The sequence below is a fragment of the Tachysurus fulvidraco genome, chromosome 7 (genome assembly GCF_022655615.1).
Source record: "Tachysurus fulvidraco isolate hzauxx_2018 chromosome 7, HZAU_PFXX_2.0, whole genome shotgun sequence".
Lineage (NCBI taxonomy): Eukaryota > Metazoa > Chordata > Actinopteri > Siluriformes > Bagridae > Tachysurus > Tachysurus fulvidraco.
In genome coordinates this window covers 29,815,576-29,840,941 of record NC_062524.1, presented here as the reverse complement: position 1 = coordinate 29,840,941, position 25,366 = coordinate 29,815,576, and the positions used below count along the sequence as shown (strand labels likewise).

The following is a 25,366-nucleotide window of genomic DNA, read 5'->3' as shown; positions in this document are numbered from 1 at the left end:
AACCCATTACTCACTGTTTGCTGTCCAAATAATATATGATCCTAAACTAAGGAAATCCTGTTTAGATCAAGATCCAGAATAAATAATCCTAAAGTGCCCAACGGATCACCATGGTGATTTAGATTAGACTTATATTCTGTAAAGTATTGTGATGATTTTCAGTGTATTGTCACATCACAAACACTGTTTACACAAGCAGTTAAAGACCTTCCCAAAAGATCCCTTTGTTTCAGTTGAACATTAGAAAGAGACACTCCTAAAACGTACACATCATCTCCACGGATCAATTTACAAACCAGTCCAAGTTTCACAGCACAAGCGCCGAGAAGCAATGTGAAGTCTACTGTACAGTATGTGTGGTGAAAACCCCAAATATTCTACTTATAATTACTTGACAATTTGTGCTTTGTTCCTGTTCTGTGTCTTTTATGCTGCGTTAATGTCCTTCAGCAGGGTTTTAGCTTGATGGTAAACTTAAAAGTAAATGTTTTTTTGTCAAGGTTAAGTAATAATAATAATAATCTGCTATCCATATAACGTTCTACACTATGACAAATTTTAAATTATGCATAAAGATGAAACATGAACCATCTAAAACCAGTCTGGAGAGGAGTAGTGTAGTGTTTCAACAAGCTGGACACTTTTATAAAGAAGCTCATCATTCTCTGATTCTGTCACTTATATAATAAATAGCAGCTACTTTATAATGCTTACCTGACATGAAGAGGCAAAGCAGACTCAGCCGGTGATGTGGAAAACATGTCCTCATTTTGCTTTATAATCTACACTACATTTTAACTACAGGATTAACGTACAAGAATCGGTTGAACTGAACGAGACCTACTGTAGCAACACAAAGGAGTGGCTGGAAGAGGAGGAAGAGGAGGAGGGGAGGACGCTACACTGTGGAGTCTATTCATCTCAGTTTAGCAAACATATTTCTTTTAGTTTATTCTATTCTAGATGTTATTTCAGTTCCTAGTGTAAACCTGAACATACATCAAGTCTCCAGCCATCATCAATCTCTAAATAATGTGTTGTGTAAGAAGAAAACCATACAGTGTGTTTACTTTTCCTGATTAAAATCCAGTTTATTCTGACCAGCTATTAGCTGCTCAACACAGGCCAAGCTGGGCAATGTTCAATTCTTCTTCTTCTTCTTCTTCTTATTATTATTATTAATATTATTGAGTTTCTGGTCGCCGTGTAGTTTTGTCTAAGAACTGTGAAGTTGTTTCCATGGGATAAATACTACTAATGCAGGAGCTTCATCCTCCATTTTGAGAGAGAGAGAGAGAGAGAGAGAGAGAGAGAGAGAGAGAGAGAGAGAGAGATGGAGGGAGGGAGGAATGGGAGTTGGTAAACACAACCATCTGCTGAGTTCGCCTAGACTTCCTGTAAATTACTGACTACACAGGACCAACAGGGACCTCATTAGTGTGACTCGGTAACCAAGGTGAGGCGTCTGTGTGTGCATCTTATCACTAAGACAATATAATTACCTACCAAACACACACACACACACACACACACACACACACACACACACACACACACACACACACACACACACACAAAGTTACGACAGAGATGAAGGAGTTTATTAAGATGTAGAAATGACTGGGATTTTAAAAGGATTAAATATGAGTAAAAGCTGTAATTAAGACAATATTTTGAAAAAAAGATGAGACATAAACAGAGAAACAGCGCCATCTGTTGTTTACGAGTTAAATAAATGGTACCATACGGTGCGTTTGTCCGTTACTTTTACACATTAATTCATTTTAGACTGAAGTGTATGGAATAAAAATACTGTCAATAATAATCCTACGTAATTCAAAGCATTGTGTGTAAATTTTAATTTAGTTGTGCGTAATTTAAAACTATTGTACGTAATTATGTTTTTTGTGGAGTTGGATCATTAAAATTTACACACAATGCTTTGAATTACGTACGATTATTATCGACAGTATTTTTATTCCATAGAAGTGTCGCCTACAGACTGACCAGGTTCCAGCAGCGACGCAGTGTAGGGTGTAAGGTGTAGACACACACACACACACACACATATTCTGTTAATTCTCATTTCTTTTATTATTCATTATTTCCTTTATCATTAATTATGTTTACCTTCTGCTCTATGTTTATGTTCTGTAAAGCTGCTTTGAGACAATGTCTATTGTAAAAAGCGCTATACAAATAAACTTGAATTGAAAACTTGAATTGTATATATAGATCACACACACACACACACACACACACACACACACACACACATTACTATATAAACAGAGATCACAACACAGCATCGTATCATACAACACAGATAATAGTGCTGATTTAAACCTGCTTTTAGTTGACACACAAACCCATAATCCATATTAAAATGTGTGATGTATATCCTGATCCTGATCTCAAAAAAGATGAGACATAAACAGAGAGACAGCGCCATCTGTTGTTTACGAGTTAAATAAATGGTACCATACGGTGCGTTTGTTCGTTACTTTTACACATTAATTCATTTTAGACTGAAGTGTATGGAATAAAAATACTGTCAATAATAATCCTACGTAATTCAAAGCATTGTGTGTAAATTTTAATTTAGTTGTGCGTAATTTAAAACTATTGTACGTAATTATGTTTTTTGTGGAGTTGGATCATTAAAATTTACACACAATGCTTTGAATTACGTACGATTATTATCGACAGTATTTTTATTCCATAGAAGTGTCGCCTACAGACTGACCAGGTTCCAGCAGCGACGCAGTGTAGGGTGTAAGGTGTAGACACACACACACACACACACATATTCTGTTAATTCTCATTTCTTTTATTATTCATTATTTCCTTTATCATTAATTATGTTTACCTTCTGCTCTATGTTTATGTTCTGTAAAGCTGCTTTGAGACAATGTCTATTGTAAAAAGCGCTATACAAATAAACTTGAATTGAAAACTTGAATTGTATATATAGATCACACACACACACACACACACACACACACACACACACACACACACACACACACACACACACATTACTATATAAACAGAGATCACAACACAGCATCGTATCATACAACACAGATAATAGTGCTGATTTAAACCTGCTTTTAGTTGACACACAAACCCATAATCCATATTAAAATGTGTGATGTATATCCTGATCCTGATCTCAAAAAAGATGAGACATAAACAGAGAGACAGCGCCATCTGTTGTTTACGAGTTAAATAAATGGTACCATACGGTGCGTTTGTCCGTTACTTTTACACATTAATTCATTTTAGACTGAAGTGTATGGAATAAAAATACTGTCAATAATAATCCTACGTAATTCAAAGCATTGTGTGTAAATTTTAATTTAGTTGTGCGTAATTTAAAACTATTGTACGTAATTATGTTTTTTGTGGAGTTGGATCATTAAAATTTACACACAATGCTTTGAATTACGTACGATTATTATCGACAGTATTTTTATTCCATAGAAGTGTCGCCTACAGACTGACCAGGTTCCAGCAGCGACGCAGTGTAGGGTGTAAGGTGTAGACACACACACACACACACATATTCTGTTAATTCTCATTTCTTTTATTATTCATTATTTCCTTTATCATTAATTATGTTTACCTTCTGCTCTATGTTTATGTTCTGTAAAGCTGCTTTGAGACAATGTCTATTGTAAAAAGCGCTATACAAATAAACTTGAATTGAAAACTTGAATTGTATATATAGATCACACACACACACACACACACACACACACACACACACACACACACATTACTATATAAACAGAGATCACAACACAGCATCGTATCATACAACACAGATAATAGTGCTGATTTAAACCTGCTTTTAGTTGACACACAAACCCATAATCCATATTAAAATGTGTGATGTATATCCTGATCCTGATCTCAAAAAAGATGAGACATAAACAGAGAAACAGCGCCATCTGTTGTTTACGAGTTAAATAAATGGTACCATACGGTGCGTTTGTCCGTTACTTTTACACATTAATTCATTTTAGACTGAAGTGTATGGAATAAAAATACTGTCAATAATAATCCTACGTAATTCAAAGCATTGTGTGTAAATTTTAATTTAGTTGTGCGTAATTTAAAACTATTGTACGTAATTATGTTTTTTGTGGAGTTGGATCATTAAAATTTACACACAATGCTTTGAATTACGTACGATTATTATCGACAGTATTTTTATTCCATAGAAGTGTCGCCTACAGACTGACCAGGTTCCAGCAGCGACGCAGTGTAGGGTGTAAGGTGTAGGGTGTAAGGTGTAGGGTGTAGGGTGTAAGGTGTAGGGTGTAAGGTGTAAGGTGTAGGGTGTAGGGTGTAGGGTGTAAGGTGTAGGGTGTAAGGTGTAGGGTGTAAGGTGTAGGGTGTAAGGTGTAGGATGTAAGGTGTAAGGTGTAGGATGTAAGGTGTAGGATGTAAGGATGTAAGGTGTAGGATGTAAGGTGTAGGATGTAAGGTGTAGGATGTAGGATGTAAGGTGTAGGATGTAAGGTGTAGGGTGTAGGGGGGTGTCCGGTGTCGGGTGTCCGGTGTCTCGGGTGTCGGGTGTCCGGCTGGTCGGGTGTCGGGTGTCGGGTGTCCGTGTGTCGGGTGTCCGGTTCCGGGTGTCCGGTGTCGGGTGTGGTGTCCGGTGGTCGGGTGTCGGGTGTCCGGTGTCGGTGTCCGTTGTTCGGTGTTCGGGGTCCGGTGTCCGGTGATCGGTTGTCGGGTGTCCTGTGTCGGGTGTCACGGTGTAGGGTGTACGGGTCCGGTGTCGGGTGTCAGGTGTCGGGTGTTCCGGTGTCGTGGTGTCCGGCTGTCCGGTGTCGGGTGTCCGGTGTACGGGTGGGGTGGGTGTAAGGTGTAGGGTGTAAGGTGTAGGGTGTAAGGTGTAGGGTGTAAGGTGTAGGGTGTAGGGTCGCTGGATGCCAACCTGTAAACACCAAGGCCGCACTGTGGCGTGTTTCCGTTTATTCAGGTAAATACTGCAGTAACGGCGAGTCGAGGTGAGAATCTCTAAGTGGAAATACGCTCATTATTTTTCACTTTAGTTAATTCAAGTTTATTTTTTTGTATAGCGCTTTTTTACAATGGGCTTTGTCTCAAAGCAGCTTTACAGAACATAAATGTGACGTGCAATATCTTTTAGGTTTGGTTTTTATTTTGATGGGGATTCCGGGTCCGGAGACACGCCCACTGCTGCTGAGCTGCGCCTCGACATGGAGCACACCTGTGTCACATAACTGGTGCAGCATGCTAGTGGCTTTATAAAAGCACATTGGAGTTTGGCTGTTTAATGTCTCTTCCGTGTGCATCTTGTGGGGGCAGAAAAGGTCTTTTGGCTATGTTTTCCTGTCGCCTTCCCCTGGTGAGTCACCTGCTTTATTCCCTTATTTTTTAGTCACGTAGCATAGCGGGTTCTCTTTGGGAAGGGGAAACTTTTTGAAATGTTTTTTTTTTCTGTTTTTCAGGTGCGGCCAAAGAGCGCTAGCGGCTGTTTCTAATGGCTGTTTTATTCCGGCTATTTTGTTAGTTGCTGTTCTGATTATTGCTGTTTGTTTTATGTATATTTTTCAGAGCTGTTTTAAACTTGACTCATTATTGGGTTACAGTCGGCGTAGTGCGGACGTTGCAGCGGTGAACACTATCTTGAATACTGGGATGATGCGTCAGTACTGCATTGCTGTATATTTATTCTGAGTACAAATTTATCTAATTGATCGGTTTTGTCTTTCTTTCTTTCAAACCGTTTTGGTGCTTTTTTAAATTAATCTGTTTTTACCGGTTAGCACTGGACTGTCATTTGTATTGTTTGTTTTTCTTTCTTTTCTTTTGCGTCTTTTGTTTGAGTGTCTGTTTACCGCATATATATATATATATATATATATATATATATATATATATATATATATATATATATATATATATATATATATATATATATATATCCACCTCTGACTATCGGACAACGAACTGTGATTAGTGAGGCTTAACAGAGGGAGTGTATGTTTGTCGTCCTTTTGGTTTATCCCTTTTTTCTTGGTTTATCAGTATTAATTATTATGCACTGCTTTGTGTGGTTTGTCCCTCTTTGTTAAGGCGGACCTAGTCTAGTTGTTTTCTCCATTGTTGGTAACTAATCGGTAAACTGTACACTTATATCTTAATGTTTAAGAGCAAATGGTTTCCCTTTTTTTTTGTAAAATAAAGTTGTACTCATTTTTTGGAAAGTCACGTCTGTCTTCAATCCCATTCGAACCAGCAGGGTCCTTCATATTATTGTAACTTATTTTCCTGGGTATCCCAGGTGGTGTAGTCGGTTCCTTTTCTATTCTTAATGCCTTAACCAGGAAGGTTACATAAAGACAGAACAGAAGGTAAACAGTTAGCATAAAGACAAACTAATGCGATCATAAAAGCGACGCAGAAGCCACTTTAGTTTTTTATTCTGAATATATTCTTCAGCTTGTTTGGTTATTTCAGAAATCCTTGTGATTTATTCAGTTTGTGATCTGACTTAAATAAAATAGTGTTTAAAAATGACCATGTTTAAGTGAGTTGTGTTTGTATAGAGTCTATATTATAGACGTAACACACAAAAGGGCATTAATAGGATCATTTAAAGAACGTTCTTTAAAAAAGTCAATAAAAAGTTACTTTTAACAGTAACGTGTTACTTTTGGTGTAAATAATCAACAAAGTAATTGAGTTACTATTTAAATTAAATAACTAGTATCGGTAACTAGTGACTATTTCTTAGTAACTAGCACAACGCTGGTGTTTACAATAAGGACATAATTCCTACAATTCACTGTGACCTGTAAACGTAAAGAACATCTTGTACACATTTATGTAGGAGTTACTTATTCACTTTGTATTTCATGTTTCTACTATTGTTTACTAAATACACTCTCACACACACACACACACTCTCTCACACACACATAATTGACACTATTATTGTCTTGAAATTTGAAACCAGTTTCCAGGCAAATGTTGAACTTTATACGTCTTCACACAGAAATGCCTGAGGGTCAAAAATCCCCTTTTCAAGTATCAAGCTTAAAACACAACAAGCATATTGAGCAAGGAGAACACACACACACGGACACAGGGACACACAGACACACACAGAGAAACAGACACACACAGACAGAAACAGACACACACATATAACACAATAATTTAGAACATGAGTGTAATCAGGAGGATGGAATAATGATATAATAATGATCAGAGATGGGTTACAGTTTTGCTCTATTCTGACCTCCTAACAGACAGTGTGTGAACTCTGCAGACTCGTCTCGTACCTTTGTCCAGACAGCAGACGTGTGTGACGTCGATCGTAGTCGTCTCCTTACTGACTGGGTTGGAAGCCTCACAGCTGAAGCTTCTGTCTGTGTCTTTGTCCGTCGACTTTATTTCTAGACGAAGACTCGGTGTGTTGACAGCGAGCGTCTTCGCACCAGACGAGCTTCAGTCGTCTGCTCTCTGAAAGAGAAAGGGACACAGACTGAGATCTCGTGTAGGAGACATGAAAAAAAAAAGGACACATTTTAAACATCTATAAAATCTAGAAGAAATCATTCAAAAGGACCAAAATCACTGTGTGTTTGTACACTAGTAGTTTTGTATTAAATCAGCTATTCCTAATATTTTTATTCAAATCAGCAGTAAATGGATTTATTTTTCTTCATCACCAAGCTGTGACCATCTGACACTTTTTAACAGTATTGAAACAACAGCATCTTAAAGTCAGTAACTTATGTGATGACGAGGTCACAGACAAAAATCCCTATTTTTATTTTGTTGTTTTGTTGAAATGATTCCATTATTCGAATAATTTTTTTTATTACTTACTGTTGTAACAATTAAGTCAGGAGTCACATAAATAAATGAGGAGGGATCGATCACCAGTTATTTCAACATTTTATTTCCCTTGTTAGCAAAATATACAATTTCGAACACCACAAGTGTTTTGACAATAGTACACAAAGCAGAATTAATCAATCTTTTCACCATTGAAAGCAAGTGCTCATAAATGTCCTTGGTTCTTCACCCCATTATAGATGTTAAGACCAAGATATTGTAGTTCACAGGTTTATCCAAAGTTTGTAAAGGAGCTCAGATATATTCCCAAATTCAGGAGAAACACAAACCAAAATCTTGAGCCAGGTGAGATGTCCTCAAAATCAAGTCGATCCAAAAACCCTATTGAGATGTAGAACATAAATGTTCCTCAACCAGGGTTTACAAGATCAAAACATGGAGAGAGCAAACACTCCCAGATTACAGGTATCTTCACTCACATTTCCTCCTTCCTTTTACTCCTAGCCTAGAGAAATCTCCCTGATACGACCCCCTATTGCCCTCTACTGGCAGGGAGTAAAATTACTACCACAAAGTAAGGAACACAGGGAACAGTTTACTGGAACTGTTGCACAGTACTGACGAAAAAAAAAAATAAAGTACATCCTCCTTCATTTTTGTTTTATGTATCAGCGTCTAAATGACATTTCTGTTCAATATACTGCAAGACCAAACGTTTGGAGAATAACATTGATAAAAATTTTTCCATAGTCTGCGGCTTCAGTTTTTTTTAAATTTAATTTAATTTTTCATGACAAAGGGGGACTTACAATTAACTGCAATTCATTATCATGTGTGGCAGGTGAGGACCAAAATACAAGCTTCCTGCAGGCGACCTTAAGTGGCAGGTCTCTGGTGGATAGACAGACCCTCTGACTGACATGATGAGGAGGTGCCGGACAACGCTAGTGATTGGCCCAATGGGTGTAGCTCCTTGAGGATTTGAGCAGGGTCATACAAGCTTTTCTCCAGACATGAAGGCACTGTTTGGCCAGATCAAGGGTGAAGGGGACTGAGGAATCCAGCTCATGGGTGGAGAACAGCGGTGGCTTGTAACCATAGGCAGCTTCCAAGGGTGAGAGACCCATTGCAGATGATGGTATGGAGTTGTGGACATATTCAACCCACACCAGGGTGGAGGACCAGGATGCTGGAAGACAGGGTTCCTTGTCCAAGGTAGACAAGGCACTCACATGTGACTTCCTCTTCTCTATGAAGAAAAAAAAATGGATACAGCTGGGGAAGAGATCAGGCAAATGATTCTGGCATCGATGGACTTCTGAATGTATTTGTTTATAGCATCCATCTCAGGGGCATGGACCCAAACTGTAGATCAATGGTGCATGTATGCGTGATGTGGAGGCAAGGAAGAAGCCCAGGCCTTGCTGTAAACTTGGAGATGGAATTACAAGAAATGTTACAAGAATTACAAGAATTAGCACAGAGACCCTAAAAACATGTCTTGTTTCAAGGCAACACCCAGTACCATATATTATAAAGACTCATATGTTCATGATTGGGGACAAAATCTTAATCAAGCTTTTATTGATTACACAAAAGCTTCACACTGTCTCAAGTCCCTACATTTTACTGTCATATTCCGTATCGATATCTGCACAATGACACAAATACAACAACTATAATGCATAGAAATATTCATCTCCAGCTCTCCCTTAAATGTTGTTAGAACACAGGAGCTTTTCCCTTAATATCTTAATAAGTTGTTTGTGTTTTGCTGTGATTTTTGTGGCATCGTCACATCAGTGAACAAGGACTTGTTAAAGTCTGTTATAAACACAACCCTCACATGTTACAACCTGCCTCACAGGTCAGGAACATTGGATAGTTCACTCAAAGTATATGTTTTATGCCTAATACAAAACCACATGTTTAAACCAGACCTATGTGAAAGAAGACATATATTATTAAATATTATGTTGACAGACCAGCGAGGCTGAAAACATGTAATCAATCTGCTGTATAATCTTCACTTCATTTGATCAACATTAACACATAACAAGGAGTCTAACTAAATGAGCCAACTAAAGAATCGTTCATTTGACTCGTCAAATGATTCAAACGCCCCTCAGCCACACCTACCTGTGTAATTACTTCTTCTTCTTCTGATTTTTATTGGCGGATGGCAAACCAACTTTAGGTGCATTTACCGCCACCTACTGGACTGGAGTGTGGAGCGCATAATGGTTTGGAAGAAAAAATAAATAAATAAACAAAATAAAATAAAAATTAATAATACAACTGTATGGTAAATTCTATTGATCAGTTTTGTTTGTTTTAAGAAAATAACTAATTCCTGGAATATCCTAAACTGCTTTGATTCGTTTCCTAATAGAACCCGAAGGGAGAAATCATTTATACCAAATGATCGTAGTGCTTGAATTAATTTATTTCTTGCTCCTGCATATGCATCACACTCTATAATTACATGCTCTACTGATTCTGCTTGACCAAACTTATCACAATTTCCATTTTCATGTTTACTCATTTTATATAGACCCTGATTTAATGCACAATGTCTTGACATTAAAACATCTTCTTTCCTGTTGCCAAACTTTCTTCTTTCTAGCCTGACGTTCTCTGTGTAATTACTTACTAAAACATGTTCAGAAAATCATACCATCAAACCAGGGGCACGATGTACCTAGCTTTGTATTAAAGGAGCAGTGTGCAAAAAAAACTGAACACACAACTGCTAATATCTATAATATAAAACAACAGTCTGAGGGGTTTGAATACACATCTGCACCAAACTACTTCTAACTCCTCTAAAATTACATTTTAACAAAAATAAGATCTATAAGATTTTAAAACTCCCACAGAGCCTCTGTAATTCCCAGCAGCTTTCCAACAAGACAGAATTTCCAATAAAATATGAGTAGTTCCAATACGATTCTACAAATCAAACAAGCCACAGCACACACTAAAGTGTCAATAGGATTTTTATTTTATTTTCTACAAAGAATAATTGAAATGTCTTGAATCAGAATCAGAAGTATAGAGATATTTTGTATAATAGTCCCAGAAGCCTCCCTGAAACTAGGACTTGTGCTCATTTGGAAAACAATACTTCTGTGTACCACTGATTCATGCCTTACATCATCACATGTGGTCATCATTTTAACATAAACACTTCCTGTGATAGTGTTCACACTTCTCTTATTTTGTGTTTTATACACACACTGTTCCTGGAAGTCAAATCTCACAGTGAACACACTCCAGATCACAACATTTAACTCTCTCTCTCTGTGGAGATTAAGTTAAAGCTGATTCAGTTGATCAGTAGTTTTATCCCTCATGTGATCTACTACACAAATTTATGGAAATGGATCAGGATAGTGACCTTTTCTCATCAGTTCTGAGCTCAGGACTGTGTGTCTCACTGCTTAATCTGTACTTTAATCCTTTTTCATCCTGAAATTCCATCGTTATATTCAGAATATCTGATCAAGTCCTTTTAAATGTCCAGGATGTTTCCTGTGTGATGTGATGAAACATCTTCCTGGTTTTACACTCAGGCTTCTAACCAGGCCCGGCTCCAGATATGAGATGAAAGGTGGGCCAAGTGATATTCCAGGTGCGCCGGTCGGGTGGGGGATGGGGGGGGGGGGTTCTTTAATGCTTTAATCTCTCATGTCTATAGATTTAATACCATATATTTAAGACAATTGTTAGGGTTGTTTGTTATTGTTGTGTTTTCTTCATTTTTAATATTTTTTTGTACATATTTTGGAACTATTTAGTAACTTTATATATATATAAAGGGTAAACGTTTAATTTTACATTCTATCTTTTTGCATTTGCAATATTTTTTTGACCCCTTAACAGATCTTGTATCAATTAAGTAACTTTAGATTTGATAAATGGGGCAATTCTTTTAAAATAATTTACATCAATTAAAACAAACTTGTTACTTGAGTGAAGCATGAACTAAGAATCGGGTTTATTCTTGTAATGTTTTGTTAAAAAGGGACAGTTCTTTTAAAATAACTATTTACATAAACTAGAACAAACCTGTACATGTTGAATTTTATTAGGCTATATATAGTGTGTTAATCAAGTTCACTAACAGTTCTAATAAAGTTACTGTGACTGTTGTTTATTGCTTTATAAGCACGTCCATTTACCTCAAAGGATGCGTGAAAGTGAATGAATGAGCGAAGTCTGTCTGTCTGTCTAGGAGGGGAAAAAGGGGGTTGGGCAGAAATTAGAAAATAGCGTATCTCTAGTTGAATTGAATATCGCACCAATTTTGTGATTGGCTGTTATGTGTTGTGGGGGCCAGGGTGGGCAAAGCCTCTGATTGGGTGGGCCAGGAATCTGTTTGTGTCAGTAATAAAACCTAGTTTTTCTTTTCTAACAAACTCAGAACACATCAAATAAACACAACTACAAGGGTGTGTAGAATTTTGCACAGTACTGTATATGAACAGCAGAGAACAGATCTGTGTGAGCTAAAATGCACAAACTAAAGTAATGATTGATGAACTGAAATAAGCCAGAATTAATTTATTGTCATTTAATCAAAAGAACCTTACAGTCTGATTGGTTTCAAGTTTAAAATTTTAATAAAAAAGCAAAAAATACACCACACACACACGCACACACATCAGTGCAGAGGGCATACAAATGGATGAGGGGAAGGTAAAGGCCGTAAGGGACTGGCCAGTCCCTGAGTCTGTCAAGGCGCTGAACGTAACTACGACATCGGCAACCGGGGGCTCCTGGCCATCAAACTAGCCCTAGAGGAGTGGAGACACTAGCTGGAGGGGGCAGAGCACCCGTTTACGGTAGTCACTGACCACAAGAACCTGCAGTACCTGCGGGAGGCCCAGAAGCTCAACCCCAGACAGGCTCACTGGGCCCTCTTCTTCACCTGGTTCCTCTTCCACATCACCTACCGGGCCGGAGCACAAAACGGCAAGGCCGACGCCTCTCCCGGATGTTCGGACCCAAGGAGCCCAGTGACCCCGAACCCATCCTTTCTCCTGCATTCATTCTGGGTCCGATTATCCGGATGGCCACTCGCCAGGAGCCCACTCAAGAGGGCTGCTCTTAGGGACATGTCTACGTCCCCACCCCCTCTCGGCATGGGCTCATCCAGTCGGTTAATGAAGGACCAGAATCAGGCCACCCGGGGGAGAAACGGACAGTACAGCTCGTGCAGACCCGTTACTGGTGGCCTGGGATGGTCCAGGAGGTGACCCACTACGTCCAAGGCTGCCCCACCTGCGCCGTGTCAAAGGTCCCCCGCCACTTGCCAGTGGGCAAGCTGAGGCCACTTCCGGTGCCCCAACGTCCCTGGTCTCACTTGGGGGTCGACTTCGTTACCGAGGGACCTCAGGCTGAGGTTACCCTGTCGCAAGCTGAGCCTTCGGTTCATTGGGCCATTCAAGGTGGCCGGTCAGATCAGCGACGTGGCGTACAAGCTGGAGCTACCACCCAGGTACCGCATTCACCCCACCTTTCATGTGTCTCTACTCAAGCCCTGTGTTTTGCCTGTGTCTCTCCCCCCAGGTGACCCTGTGGTGACCGCCCAGCCAGACGTCGTAGACCAACCCGGGGTCTACGCTGTTCATGACATCTTGTGGACCTGGTGGACAGGGAGTGGCTCGTCAGGATGTGCTGGACCCTGCGCTGCTGGCGGACTTCCACGCCGCGCACCCTGGCCGCTCGGGACACCCCGTGCCAGGGGCAGACCTCGTCACGGCTTTGGGGCGTCAGGTGCCGCCCCTGGGGGAGGGGGTGGTGTCAGGGAGCACCCTGTGTGCCCCGCCCACTAGGAGCTCCTCGCCAGCATACTAACCACACACACCTCACACTCATCTACACTCTCATTTCACCGCCTATATATACACTCCTGTCACACACTCTCCCTGTCCTTTATTATCGGTATTGCTTCCGGAGTTACGCCGAATGGATTACTTACCCCCGTTTCCAGCCCAGTGCAGCACTTCTCCAAACCGCGCACGTTTACTTTCTTTCAAGGACTGCCTCTCGTCAGTTCATAGGACATAGTGGGCCGCGCCCTCGGAGTGCACCACCGGATTATCCGGTTTTTTAATAATTATTATTGTGTTTTATATTAAACTGTGTTTACCTCTACTTCGGCTTCCATCTCCACTTCCACATACACACACACACACACACACACACACACACACATTTTATATGCTTCTTCTTTCTCACTCTACATTTTCTGTCCTTTACTATTATGAAGCTGTTTGAGCTCCACACATTAAACCAGAACTGGTCATGATCCAGGAAGAAGATCAGACAGTACAGTGTATTACAGTGAAGTTATTGACTGGTTTTTAGTATTCGCTTTTTGGGTTTTGCACTTTGCAGATGGTCCCTTGGAATCTGTCTCTCAGTCGTCTGCACATAGAGACTTGTGTATTTTGTCCACCACAGTGGAAAGCTGATTTTGAGGAAAATTGGCTGCCTCTCTACATTACTACGATAGAAAAGAGGTGTTATTTGTGTAAAAAGAACGTTTAGCTCAATAGTTATTGACTTGGGAAACTCCGATCTGTGAATTTACGGCCAACTTTACTTAAGTTCAGACTATTAGGTTTTTCAGGAACTACAGCACACGTGTTAATGTGATGAGCAAATAAATGACAACACTAACACCTTTAACTTGATATTCTAGACATGGATCTGTTCGGAACAATACGGCTGTAACGTGAGAAGCGTAAACACTGAAGCTGGAAAACTGAAGCTGCTGATTCACTAAAGCTGGTTTTTAGCTTTAAGTTTAACATTCGGTTCTTTGTTCACTTTAATGCCGCTAGTCAGAGCATGTAAATGTTAAAGTATTAGACCAGAGATGTCAAACTCAGGCCCGTGGGCCAAATGTGCATTACAGCTGACTAGGCGCATGCTCCACTAATACTACAAATCCCAGAATGCCTTGCCAATGTATTGACACGTAGTCACGAACAGCAAGTGCCCCACATTCTCTGATGACAGTCGTTAACAACCCTGCTACAGTCACATTGGGCAAGTTCATTCACCCTCCACAAAAATGGCCAAACGAAAGATGGACAATAGGAGATTTCAAGACAGGAGGGAGACAGATAATCTGTTCACGAATATAAAGGACAGACCTGTTTGTCTTGTGTGCTAACGGAGCTAACGTGTCTGTAAAGAAAGTATATAACATAAGAAGACACTATGACGCGAAACATTATGAAACACTATGAAACGAAACAGAGTGTAACAAACTGAGTTTGAATATATGTTTTCTTTATGCACGTTTTCTACTCCAAGGCAGGAACTGTTAATTCATGGATTATATGAATTAACGGATAATAATTAATGGATTTTCATTGAATGAAATTATTATTTTTGGTTGTTTTGTTGTTGGTTATAAAAAAGAGGAAAAGGAACTCCTTCAAAAAGGGACTTAAAATGATAGAGAAATGCATCATTTATTTTATTTATTTAAATAAGAAATGAACACCACTGATGTGTCTTTTATTTCAAATTTAATTTCTTATGTGTTTGTAATAACAAGCTCTGGCTGTTCCAAATCCTGTGTTTAAGCAAAACTAAAGTTTGTTTCCATATGAAAAAGGTTCAACATTACATATCAGTTGCAGTTAATTTTTCAATAAATATTCAGTTTGGCCTGTGACTTTATCCGTTTTATATTTTGTCCCACTGTGAATTTGAGATTGACCCCCTGTGTTAGGCTCTGTTCCCTGAAGACACGTCCTAACTGCTACAGGGTTTCTCAGCTCAGTTCAAAGGGATTAATGAGCAGAGCCCATCGTCTCTATACTGTACGCTCATTACACAAGTTGCGTAGGGCTCCGCAAATTACGCAAGGTGCAAGACTAGCTAAATTAGGGTTAGGGTTGGGGTTATTTTTGCTTGGGGCCCCAGTGAGGTCAGGATCGGCTCTGTTAATGAGTTTGTAAATAGTGAGACGAGACAAACAGAAATACTCGTTCAGACACGACTCAGTTAACGACTCTGAGATCTACTTCCTGTAATCACATAAAGCTCTTGACTCAAATACTCACTAAAAGATGGACAACACAACCGAGTTCACGCTTTAATGGTATTGTAAAGAATCTACACACTGAAAATGTGGAACATGAAACACAAACTGTGGAGATTTGTGAACAGAAGTAGCTTTGCTACTGTTCAGACGTTTACTTGCGCTCTGTGCTTTTATCTTTTGATTTAGCTACCAGCAGTTCAGCACAGTGCTCTAACTAAACAATTGGGCACTCACAATAAAACTACAAATTCCTGAAACTATATTGACATTTGGAATATTCAACAACTTGGGGAATTTGTCATAGCGGTCTACCAGTCTGCTATTGCCAGCAGTTTACGATCCTAAATCAGGACAACACAGCTGCCCACACTCAAACAGAAGAGAAAATGTCTTCTTTTGGATCTCAATCCACCTGCTGCTCAAACTGCCACAGACAAAAGATTGCAGTTCTCGAAACAAAGTTACTTGTGGTGCTGCCGACCCTGCCAGAACATACAGCAGAGCTTCATCGTGGTCCCTCTCAACATAAAGCTGGTGAGTCCTGTGAACCTAATGCTTCTAAACAGGTCATAGTGAGCTCAGAGAAACTTAAAGTAATTGAGGACACAAACCGATGGCATAAACAGGGTGCGAGACCCAAAGGTGCTGCATTAGCATCATCTACCCTAGATATGGGTCCAACTCAAGTAGCTAATATTGGTATTCCACCACCCTCTGTGCGGCTTGAAAATAGATATGAAGCACTAGTGAGTTTGGGCGAAGAATCCCCAAATGTAAATGGACACAGATCACATCAGCCAGAAGCTAACGGAGCTAACAGACACTCAATATCATACAGGCAGCGGCGCTCCACTCAGACAGCAGCCGAGCCAAGCACGCTGATAGTAAGTGACTCTATTATCAGAAACATTGGAAGCAAGACTACCTGTACATACTGTTTTCCTCGGGCAACAGTTTCTGATGTTAACAAGGAACTTTACAACATTCTGATGAAACATAAGTCTCTCAGTCAGATTGTCATACATGTGGGAAAGAATGATATTTGGAAAGAGCAGTCTGAGCTCCTCAAGAGGGATTTCAATGAACTTTTTGAAACACTTGCAAGACTGAAAGTTCAATCATTCATCAGTGGACCTCTCCCAGCCAGAGGAACAAATATGTTTTCTCGGCTACTAAGTATAAATTCATGGCTGCAAAAAACCTGCACCATGAGAGGACTGAATTACATTGACAATTTTAACCCTCTGGGGTCGACAGGCGCGCCGGCGCGTTTTGGTGCATTTTTTCCTCCTCAACGTGAACTCCACTTAAAATACTCCGTCATTCATAATCATACACATACATGTAATATATCATTCGAAACTGTGAAGTGTCTACTTTTATTTGGCTGCCTTCATAATAACAACAAAACGCTGTGCTTTTGGCAAATAAATAAAATAACCAGGGTGTGCATTCAGACATCTCTGTCTCCTTGACCATCTTCCTGAAACACTTTACAAACATGAACATAATACAAGCACTTACCTGAAAGGCTCATTATACAGCTCATTATGCGGGCCTTTGTCTTCTCAGGTGTGAATTACATTAATATGCATGATAGTTGATGCCTACTCGCATATGCCCTTTTCAAACACAAATTTAAATCAATATATTGTTTCCTGTGAGCAAGTAAACAAGATGATCTTCACATAATTTTGAAGCAAAAACACTAGGATACAAGATCCAGTTCTCAAAAGTCCTGTGAACCGACGTTCTGTATGTGTTTTATGGCTTTATTCAAGTGATTTATAATGTTTAATGTTTCACTAACCACTCTTGATCTGCTCATTAGCAAGGGTCTAAACATTCCATCCACTGTTATCAAGGAGGAAGCTCTATCTGACCAATTCTGTGTTTACTTTGATTTATTGATCTGTCCTGCCACTGATGCTAGATCTGTCTATGTCAAAAAAAGGTTCATAAATGAAGACACCAGTGAGGTATTTATGAATGCTATATCAATGTTGCCAAACATATCAGCAGACTCTGTTGATGTTCTCCTTGAAAATTTGAACTTAAAAGTTAAAGATGTTATTGATGGTATAGCTCCAGTAAAGGTCAGGATGATCACTGGCAGACGTAAAGCACCTTGGAGAAACACAACAGCGGTACAGAGCATGAAAAGAACATGCAGAAAAGCTGAAGGTATGTGGCGGAAAACAAAACTTGAAGTACATTATAGCATCTATAAGGACAGTCTTCGTGCTTTCAATGTAGAACTAGGCACAGCTAGACAGATCTTCTTCTCAAACATTATAAACAACATAAACAACCCTCGCACTCTTTTTGCTACTGTAGAGACACTAACAAACCCCCCAAATCAAGTTCCTAGTGAAATGCTCTCTGACAACAAATGCAATGAGTTTGCAACCTTTTTCTCTGAGAAAATCAGTAATATCAGAATGGCAATCAATACGGCCTCATATTGTAATGTGGTCAGCCAGACCTCACTACAATAACCTCAAAAACTGGTCATTTTCTCAGAATTTGACATAATCGATATAAAAACCCTGGAAGAAACAGTACAACATCTTAAAGCATCAACTTGCAGCCTTGACACCGCCCCCCCCCCATCCTTTCTCAAAAAGGTACTTAACTGCTTAGAAACTGACCTCTTAACAATAGTAAATACCTCTCTGCTCATAGGCACTTTTCCAGAGTCCCTAAAAACCGCAGTTGTTAAGCCTCTCCTAAAAAAGAGTAACCTAGACAAAACCATACTTAGCTACAGACCGATCTCTAATCTTCCTTTTATAGGCAAGATCATTGAAAAGGTTGTTTTCAATCAGCTGAACAAATTCTTAAACTCAAATGGCTACCTGGACAATTTTCAATCTGGTTTCCGCCAGCATCACAGCACAGAGACAGTGCTCATAAAGATAATAAATGATATTCGATTAAACTCTGATTCGGGTAAAATATCAGTGCTGGTGCTACTAGATCTTAGTGCTGCCTTTGACATGGTAGATCACACCATACACTTACATAGACTGGAAACTAGGTAGGGCTTTCTGGGATGGTCCTCAAATAGTTTAAATCATACCTAAAAGGGAGAGGTTACTATGTGAACATAGGTAACCATAAATCTGAGTGGACATCCATGACATGTGGAGTCCCACAGGGCTCAATTCTTGCACCGCTTCTCTTTAATTTGTATATGTTCCCGATTGGTCAAATAATGAAAAAGAACCAAATTACTTACCACAGCTATGCAGATGACACCCAGATATACTTAGCCCTGTCCCCTAATGACTACAGCCCATTGACTATCTATGTAAGTGCATTGATGAACTTAACAGTTGGATGCGTCAAAACTTCCTCCAGTTAAACAAAGACAAAACCGAAGTCATTGTATTCGGAAATAAAGATGAAACTCTCGAGGTTAACACACACCTTGACTCTAGGGGTCTAAAGACACAAAATCAAGTCAGAAATCTTGGTGTAATTTTAGAGTCTGACCTTAATTTCAGTAGTCATGTGAAAGCGATAAGCAAATCAGCTTACTACCATCTCAGAGATATAGCCAGAATTAGATGTTTTGTCTCAAGACAGGACTTAGAGAAACTTGTTCATGCTTTCATCACCAGCAGGGTGGATTATTGTAATGGACTCCTTACTGGGATCCCCAAAAAGACCATTAGACAGCTGTAGCTCATACAGAACGCTGCTGCCAGAATTCTGACCAGAACCAAAACATCTGAGCACATCACTCCAGTCCTCAGGTCCTTACACTGGCTTCCAGTTACATTTAGAATAGATTTTAAAGTATTGTTACTGGTTTATAAATCACTTCATGGCTTAGGACCGAAATACATTACAGATATGCTAACTGAATATAAACCAAGCAGACAACTCAGATCATTAGGATCAGGTCAGTTAGAGATACCAAGGGTTCACTCAAAACAAGGAGCGTCGGCATTTAGTTATTACGCCACCTAGAGGTGGGATCAGCTTCCAGAAGAGATCAGATGTGCTTCAACAGTAGACACTTTTAAATCAAGATTAAAAACACATCTGTTTAACTCTGCATTTACTGAATGAGTGCTGTGCTGCTTCACCCTGACTGTGCTGCTTCACACTGACTGTGCTGCTTCACCCTGACTGTGCTGCTTCACACTGACTGTGCTGCTTCACCCTGACTGTGCTGCTTCACCCTGACTGTGCTGCGTCACACTGACTGTGCTGCGTCACACTGACTGTGCTGCGTCACACTGACTGTGCTGCTTCACCCTGATTGTGCTGCTTCACCCTGACTGTGCTGCTTCACACTGACTGTGCTGCTTCACACTGACTGTGCTGCTTCACCCTGACTGTGCTGCTTCACACTGACTGTGCTGCTTCACCCTGACTGTGCTGCTTCACACTGACTGTGCTGCTTCACACTGACTGCACTTTTTATCCAAATCACTTTTACTCCTGTTTTATTCTTTTTAACATATTTTAAACTGTTTTTATTAAAATCACATTTATTTTCTTTAATTGTTATTTGTTTTTGTTATGATTTTATCGTGTTTATTATTTTTCATATATATTTATTTTTCTCTTTTTTAAACTGTTTTCTAATTTCTATGTAAAGCACTTTGAATGAGATCTGTGTATGAAATGGGCTATACAAATAAACTTGCCTTGCCTAAAAGAAATGATATAATAAGAATATATTATGTGATGTTGTATTATTTGGATCTCTTCACGGCTGAATACACCACAGAGTCTCTCTCTACTTCAGCATCCGTTACTGTGGAGTTTTCTTCCTGTAACACAGCAGTATATTTCACTATCTGAATCAGGAGGAGACTTTATCACTCCTGTGATACTGTGTCAGCATAATCAGGTCATCAGGAATTTCTGTAAATAAAAAAAAAGGAATCAGATTAAATGTAACTGAACTGAACAAATATAAAAACTGAACTAAACACATGAACAGAAAGATTCATTACTTGCCTTGTGTTTTTTTCTTTTTCAGCCAAATCCACAAAGGTATTATTATTATAATTACTAATGCAATACATCCAAAAGATATCAGAGCAGAAGGAAGTGAAGAGGGACGATCACCTGTACAGATTAAGATATAATCATAAATGTAGAGAAATAATAATTAATGACAGAAATATTATATGATCATATCAGCAGATCTACATCAGACACAAAGTTCATGTTATTTAGATTTTCCCTCAAATCCATGAGAAGCCTGTAACATGACGCTACACTGGATCAATATTCCATTAATATTCCATTAATATTCCAGTGCAGTCAGTGAAATGTGAATCCTCGATGTGTTTTAAATGACTTTTCATTAACCAGACAGATGATCAGTAATGAGTTTAGACTCACTGACGTACCTGAGACGTCACAGAGCTGTGTGATGATGAGAGAAGTTGTTTTATTGCTGACAGGGTTTGCAGACACACAGATGTAAGTGTTAATGTCATTGTGTTGTATTTGAAGTGGGAGATTGAGGGGAACACTGAGGTCTGTGTTATTGGTGATGGAGATTCTCTCATTCTCTCTGTACCAGGATAACTTCACATCTTCTCCATTCTCCACAGAACACAGGAGGAAACACGACTCTGTGGTATTCACACTTCGCTTTTCTCTTTCATTTATTATTACTGGAGTTGATACTGGAGCTAAAAACACAAACACATTATAGGAGAATGGATTAGAAACAACAACAACTGTGTGTGTGTGTGTGTGTGTGTGTGTGTGTGTGTGTGTGTGTGTGTGTGTGTGTGTGTGTGTGTGTGTGTGTTACAGTCTCACTTATTCCTTGTGATTATAATTATTTAGTAATATTGATTGCCCTGTGATTATTTTGCCTGTATGTTTATCCTCTGTACACGTCCCAGTGAATGAGCTGTTATGATAGATACATGAATGTATTAGAGTAAAGTTTTACTGAAATGTTACAGCTGAAGCCTCCAGAGTTCTTCAGTGACAGACACCAGAAGCTGGTTAGGTTTCAGACAATAACTCATGTTAATGTGGGTAGAATCTCAGTGGCTGATAGTATCAGGATATTTCAGGCTTGTTCTCATGTCCAGGTTTTTTCTTTGATTGGATTAAATATATAATGACTTGTTTCTTCATGGTGAATATTTATTCTGATAATCAGGAAAATAAAAGTCTAATTATTTCTGAGCAGATTTATTTTAAATGATTTAATGATGCAGTTTGACTTGACTGAGCTCTGATTGGACGTTTTATATTGAAGTTCAGAATAAACACGGACATGAAGGAGACATGAAACACTTTTACTCACCATAAACACTGACACTGAAAGTCCTAGATGAGAGACGTCCAGTGATGACGTGTAATAAATAAACTCCAGAATCAGTTCTGCTGATGTTCCTGATGGTTAAAGCTCCACTGATTCTGTCCAGCTGCAGTCGCTCTTTAAATCTCTCACTGATGTCTGTAACAGTTTCTCCTTTAAACACATAAATGTTCAATATCGTTTCCTCTGCTTTCTCAGGTCCATAAAACCACTGAATATGAGCATAACTCTTAATCCCAGTTATCCCAGTATGGAGAGTTATAGTGGTTCCTTCCACTTCCTGCAGTGTGACCGTCTCGTCTCCAGCTTCACACAGTAAACCTGCATCACAGATTCAGCTTCATCATTTCACTCACAAACATCATCACATCCTCATCACATGAAGTGCATTAAAACTACACTGTGATACAGATCTGTGAGTGCAGATGATGCTGCATTTAGACCTGAAAATGCACAAACTTTACATTTCATAGAATCAGATTTGTTCTGTAGAAAATATATTATTATTTACTACAGTAGTGCATCTAAGACCAGATATGGTATATTATGGTATATGTTGCCTTGCAAAAGTATTCACTCCCTTAAAATATCATGAGCTTTTAATGATAAAATACATTTTAATTTATTTTTTATTTATTTTGGGACATTTGTTCTGCTGAAAGGAGAAATGTCCAAATATCTGGGTTTTTCTTAGCAGATTGAAGGTTTTTATTCTAAAAATTCATTCTTTCTTCAGTTTTGACATCCTAACTCCTTCAGGGTGACTTTGGCCTCACTGTTGGCCTCCATCACAGTCCTTGTCTAGATAATGCTTGTGTATGTGGTGTGGATGTAGCTTCCACTTCCTCACTACTGACCTCAGTGGGATGTCCAACCATTTGGATATAATTTTACACCCTGTTCCATCCTATTAACTGATCTTTTGTTCCTTCTTAGAAAGCTCCTTCATTTTCACTTCTTTCACTCAGACTGACTGTGTCTTCAATGGAAACTCAATAAAAGTGTTTTTTATTCAGAAAATTAGAGCTGTTTTAATATTTCAGAGGTGAAAGACAAATTTAGGTAAAATGTTTTCTGGTTAAAACAATATATTTCACCTGAGCTTTAAGACATTTTGGCATCAATAATTAATTGTGACTGAAAATAGACTGTAAGAGAACACGAGTGCAATGAAAATACTGAGAGGAAAAATAGATTCATTTATTATGTGTAATTCTCACAAACCTGACCAATTCCATGGGGGCAAATACTTTTGCAAGACTGTATATATAAAGTTATTTTTATTTAAAAATGAAAAGAGGATTTTTCATCATCATCATCATCATCATCATCATCATCACAGATCAGCACAATAATTACACCATGGATTTATAGTCTTAACAATATGAAATCAATAACCACATTAAGTCTTTATTAAACAGCCAAAACACTTAAACTGTAAACATTATTTTATCTGCTAAAGATATTAAACTGGACTGAAATCATCCAGAAAACTCCTTCAGTACATTAATGTGTGCTTTTAAAACTCACTCTAGACTCTGATTAAAGTACAGCAGTGTTTCTTAATTATGGTCCTTAAATAAATGAAAAGTAAACACAACATTTATTATAAGAAACGTTCTAACAGTGTTGTAGAGTCTCCAGATCAGTGAGAATAAATATGAAGGTTTAGTATTTATTCAGAGTCTGTAACACAAACCAAATAAAAGTTCCTGTGTTTGTGTCTTTGTGTGAAAAGTTAACGTGGTGTGAAACGTGATCTAACACACAACTGCTGTATCAGTGTTCAGCTCAACACTGAGGAAAATTCATCACACCCAACACACTAACTATTAAAAATGACTTTCACAATCATCCTTCTGTTAGAGAACAGCTGAAGGGGATTTGATTAAATATCCACTGAACTCTTTCTTCCTGAATTCTCTTTCTATATATTTACAGCTCCAGTGTGTTGTGTTTGCAGTAAAGGAGTAAACTTACAGCACAATAGGAGGAGAACAGACCGGAGAATCCACTTTCCTGCTAAAATGGTCACCATGTTTTTAGTCCACAGTAAGCGTTTCTCAGACAAAACATTTTCCCGTCGTCCTGAACATCAGAGTCAGAGAAGAAGTTAATGAACATTTTCAGATAAGAGCCATGATGAAGGTTTCACGGTTTTCCGACACTGTTAGTTTAGCGTCTTTACGCACATCCATTAGCGCAGAAGCTCCTCCTGTCTAAACATGTTCACTACAGTTTCCCCTCAGAGTTAAACACATTTTAACTGTTTTCACATGGATTTAATGCTGATTCTGATGTGTTATAATACAAAAGGACAAAATGATTAATTATATACATATAAAATTATTCTAAAATAAATAAATTAATTAAATTAATTTATAAGTTTGTAATATTCTATCAGTGTTAAATGTATAAATAAGTGTTTTGTAGTTAAATGATAAGTGTTTTTCCCTCTAATTCAACAATAACAGGTGACATAAATCCAGTGGACACATGCAGTGTGAACTCTACAGTATAAACACCCTCAAAACTGTGGAGATGATTGTGGTCTTTAGGAAAGACCCCAGGAAAGATAGATGCTTTTTTATATAGATTTTTAGGAAAGATGCTGTTCTACACTGCAGTCATTGAATCTGTCCTGTTCACATCCATCACCATCTGGTTTGGTGCAGCAACTAAACAGGACAGAAACAGACTGCAACACACGGTTAGAACAGCAGAATAAATAATTGGCCCACTCTCCAGGACTTGTACGACACAACAACCAGAAACCTGGCAGGGAAAATCACTACTGACCCTTCGCACCCTGGACGTAACCTCTTGCAGCTCCTCCCTTCTCTCAGGCACTACAGAACTTTGTTTACTAAAACTGCCAGGAAGAGTTTCTTTCCCCAGACAATCACCCTGATCAACAACTCACCATAATTATATTCACTGCTTCATATCTATAAGTGCTGCATTATCAGGACTGTCAGTCTTCACATCATCTGTATATTACACACTACTGCTGCTGCATATTGCACAAAAAGCATAATATTACACAATATTGTTATTTGCACTCCCACACTTTATGTAGGTACCTGATCAGTCATATTCTATATTCATATTTTATATATTTTATTAATTCTATA

General features: G+C 38.8%; 2 protein-coding genes and 1 long non-coding RNA gene across 4 annotated transcripts in view; 1 reads left to right on the top strand and 2 right to left on the bottom strand.

Moving 5' to 3' along the window:
- The window catches only part of LOC125145139 (CD48 antigen-like), a gene marked incomplete at its 5' end in the record, with an annotated part of 12,887 nt that extends 5,393 nt beyond the window's left edge, over positions 1-7,494 (bottom strand). Inside the window, one exon of the mRNA XM_047815971.1 lies at positions 7,329-7,494. Within this exon, the coding sequence (XP_047671927.1) occupies positions 7,329-7,494 (166 nt within the window). The remainder of the gene's footprint in view (positions 1-7,328) is intronic.
- Positions 249-5,738, top strand: LOC125145142. Of its 2 annotated transcripts, none has more exons than XR_007143456.1 (3): positions 249-350; positions 5,168-5,386; positions 5,490-5,738. It is a non-coding gene; the product is annotated as an uncharacterized LOC125145142 (long non-coding RNA). The 2 variants fall into 2 exon arrangements; XR_007143455.1 differs by lacking the exon at positions 249-350 and adding an exon at positions 1,285-1,456.
- A 13,247-nt stretch (positions 7,495-20,741) lies between the features above and the next one.
- LOC113643911 (signaling lymphocytic activation molecule-like) lies at positions 20,742-24,730 on the bottom strand. The gene is made up of 5 exons (XM_047816690.1): positions 24,213-24,730; positions 22,218-22,553; positions 21,298-21,585; positions 20,906-21,010; positions 20,742-20,803 (listed from the first exon to the last, which is right to left on the bottom strand). Exons 1-5 carry the CDS (start codon positions 24,268-24,270, stop codon positions 20,742-20,744), a joined length of 849 nt encoding a protein of 282 aa, XP_047672646.1. The 5' UTR covers positions 24,271-24,730.
- Positions 24,731-25,366: the final 636 nt, after the last annotated feature.

Excerpts from the sequence above, each read along its gene's own strand:
- LOC113643911 (XM_047816690.1), bottom strand. The coding sequence starts at position 24,270 with ATGGTGACCATTTTAGCAGGAAAGTGGATTCTCCGGTCTGTTCTCCTC. Across the intron at positions 21,011-21,297 it reads ACAGCTCTGTGACGTCTCAG|GTGATCGTCCCTCTTCACTT; the intron begins GTACGTCAGTGA and ends TAATCTGTACAG. Across the intron at positions 20,804-20,905 it reads TTGGCTGAAAAAGAAAAAAA|AAATTCCTGATGACCTGATT; the intron begins CACAAGGCAAGT and ends TTTTATTTACAG.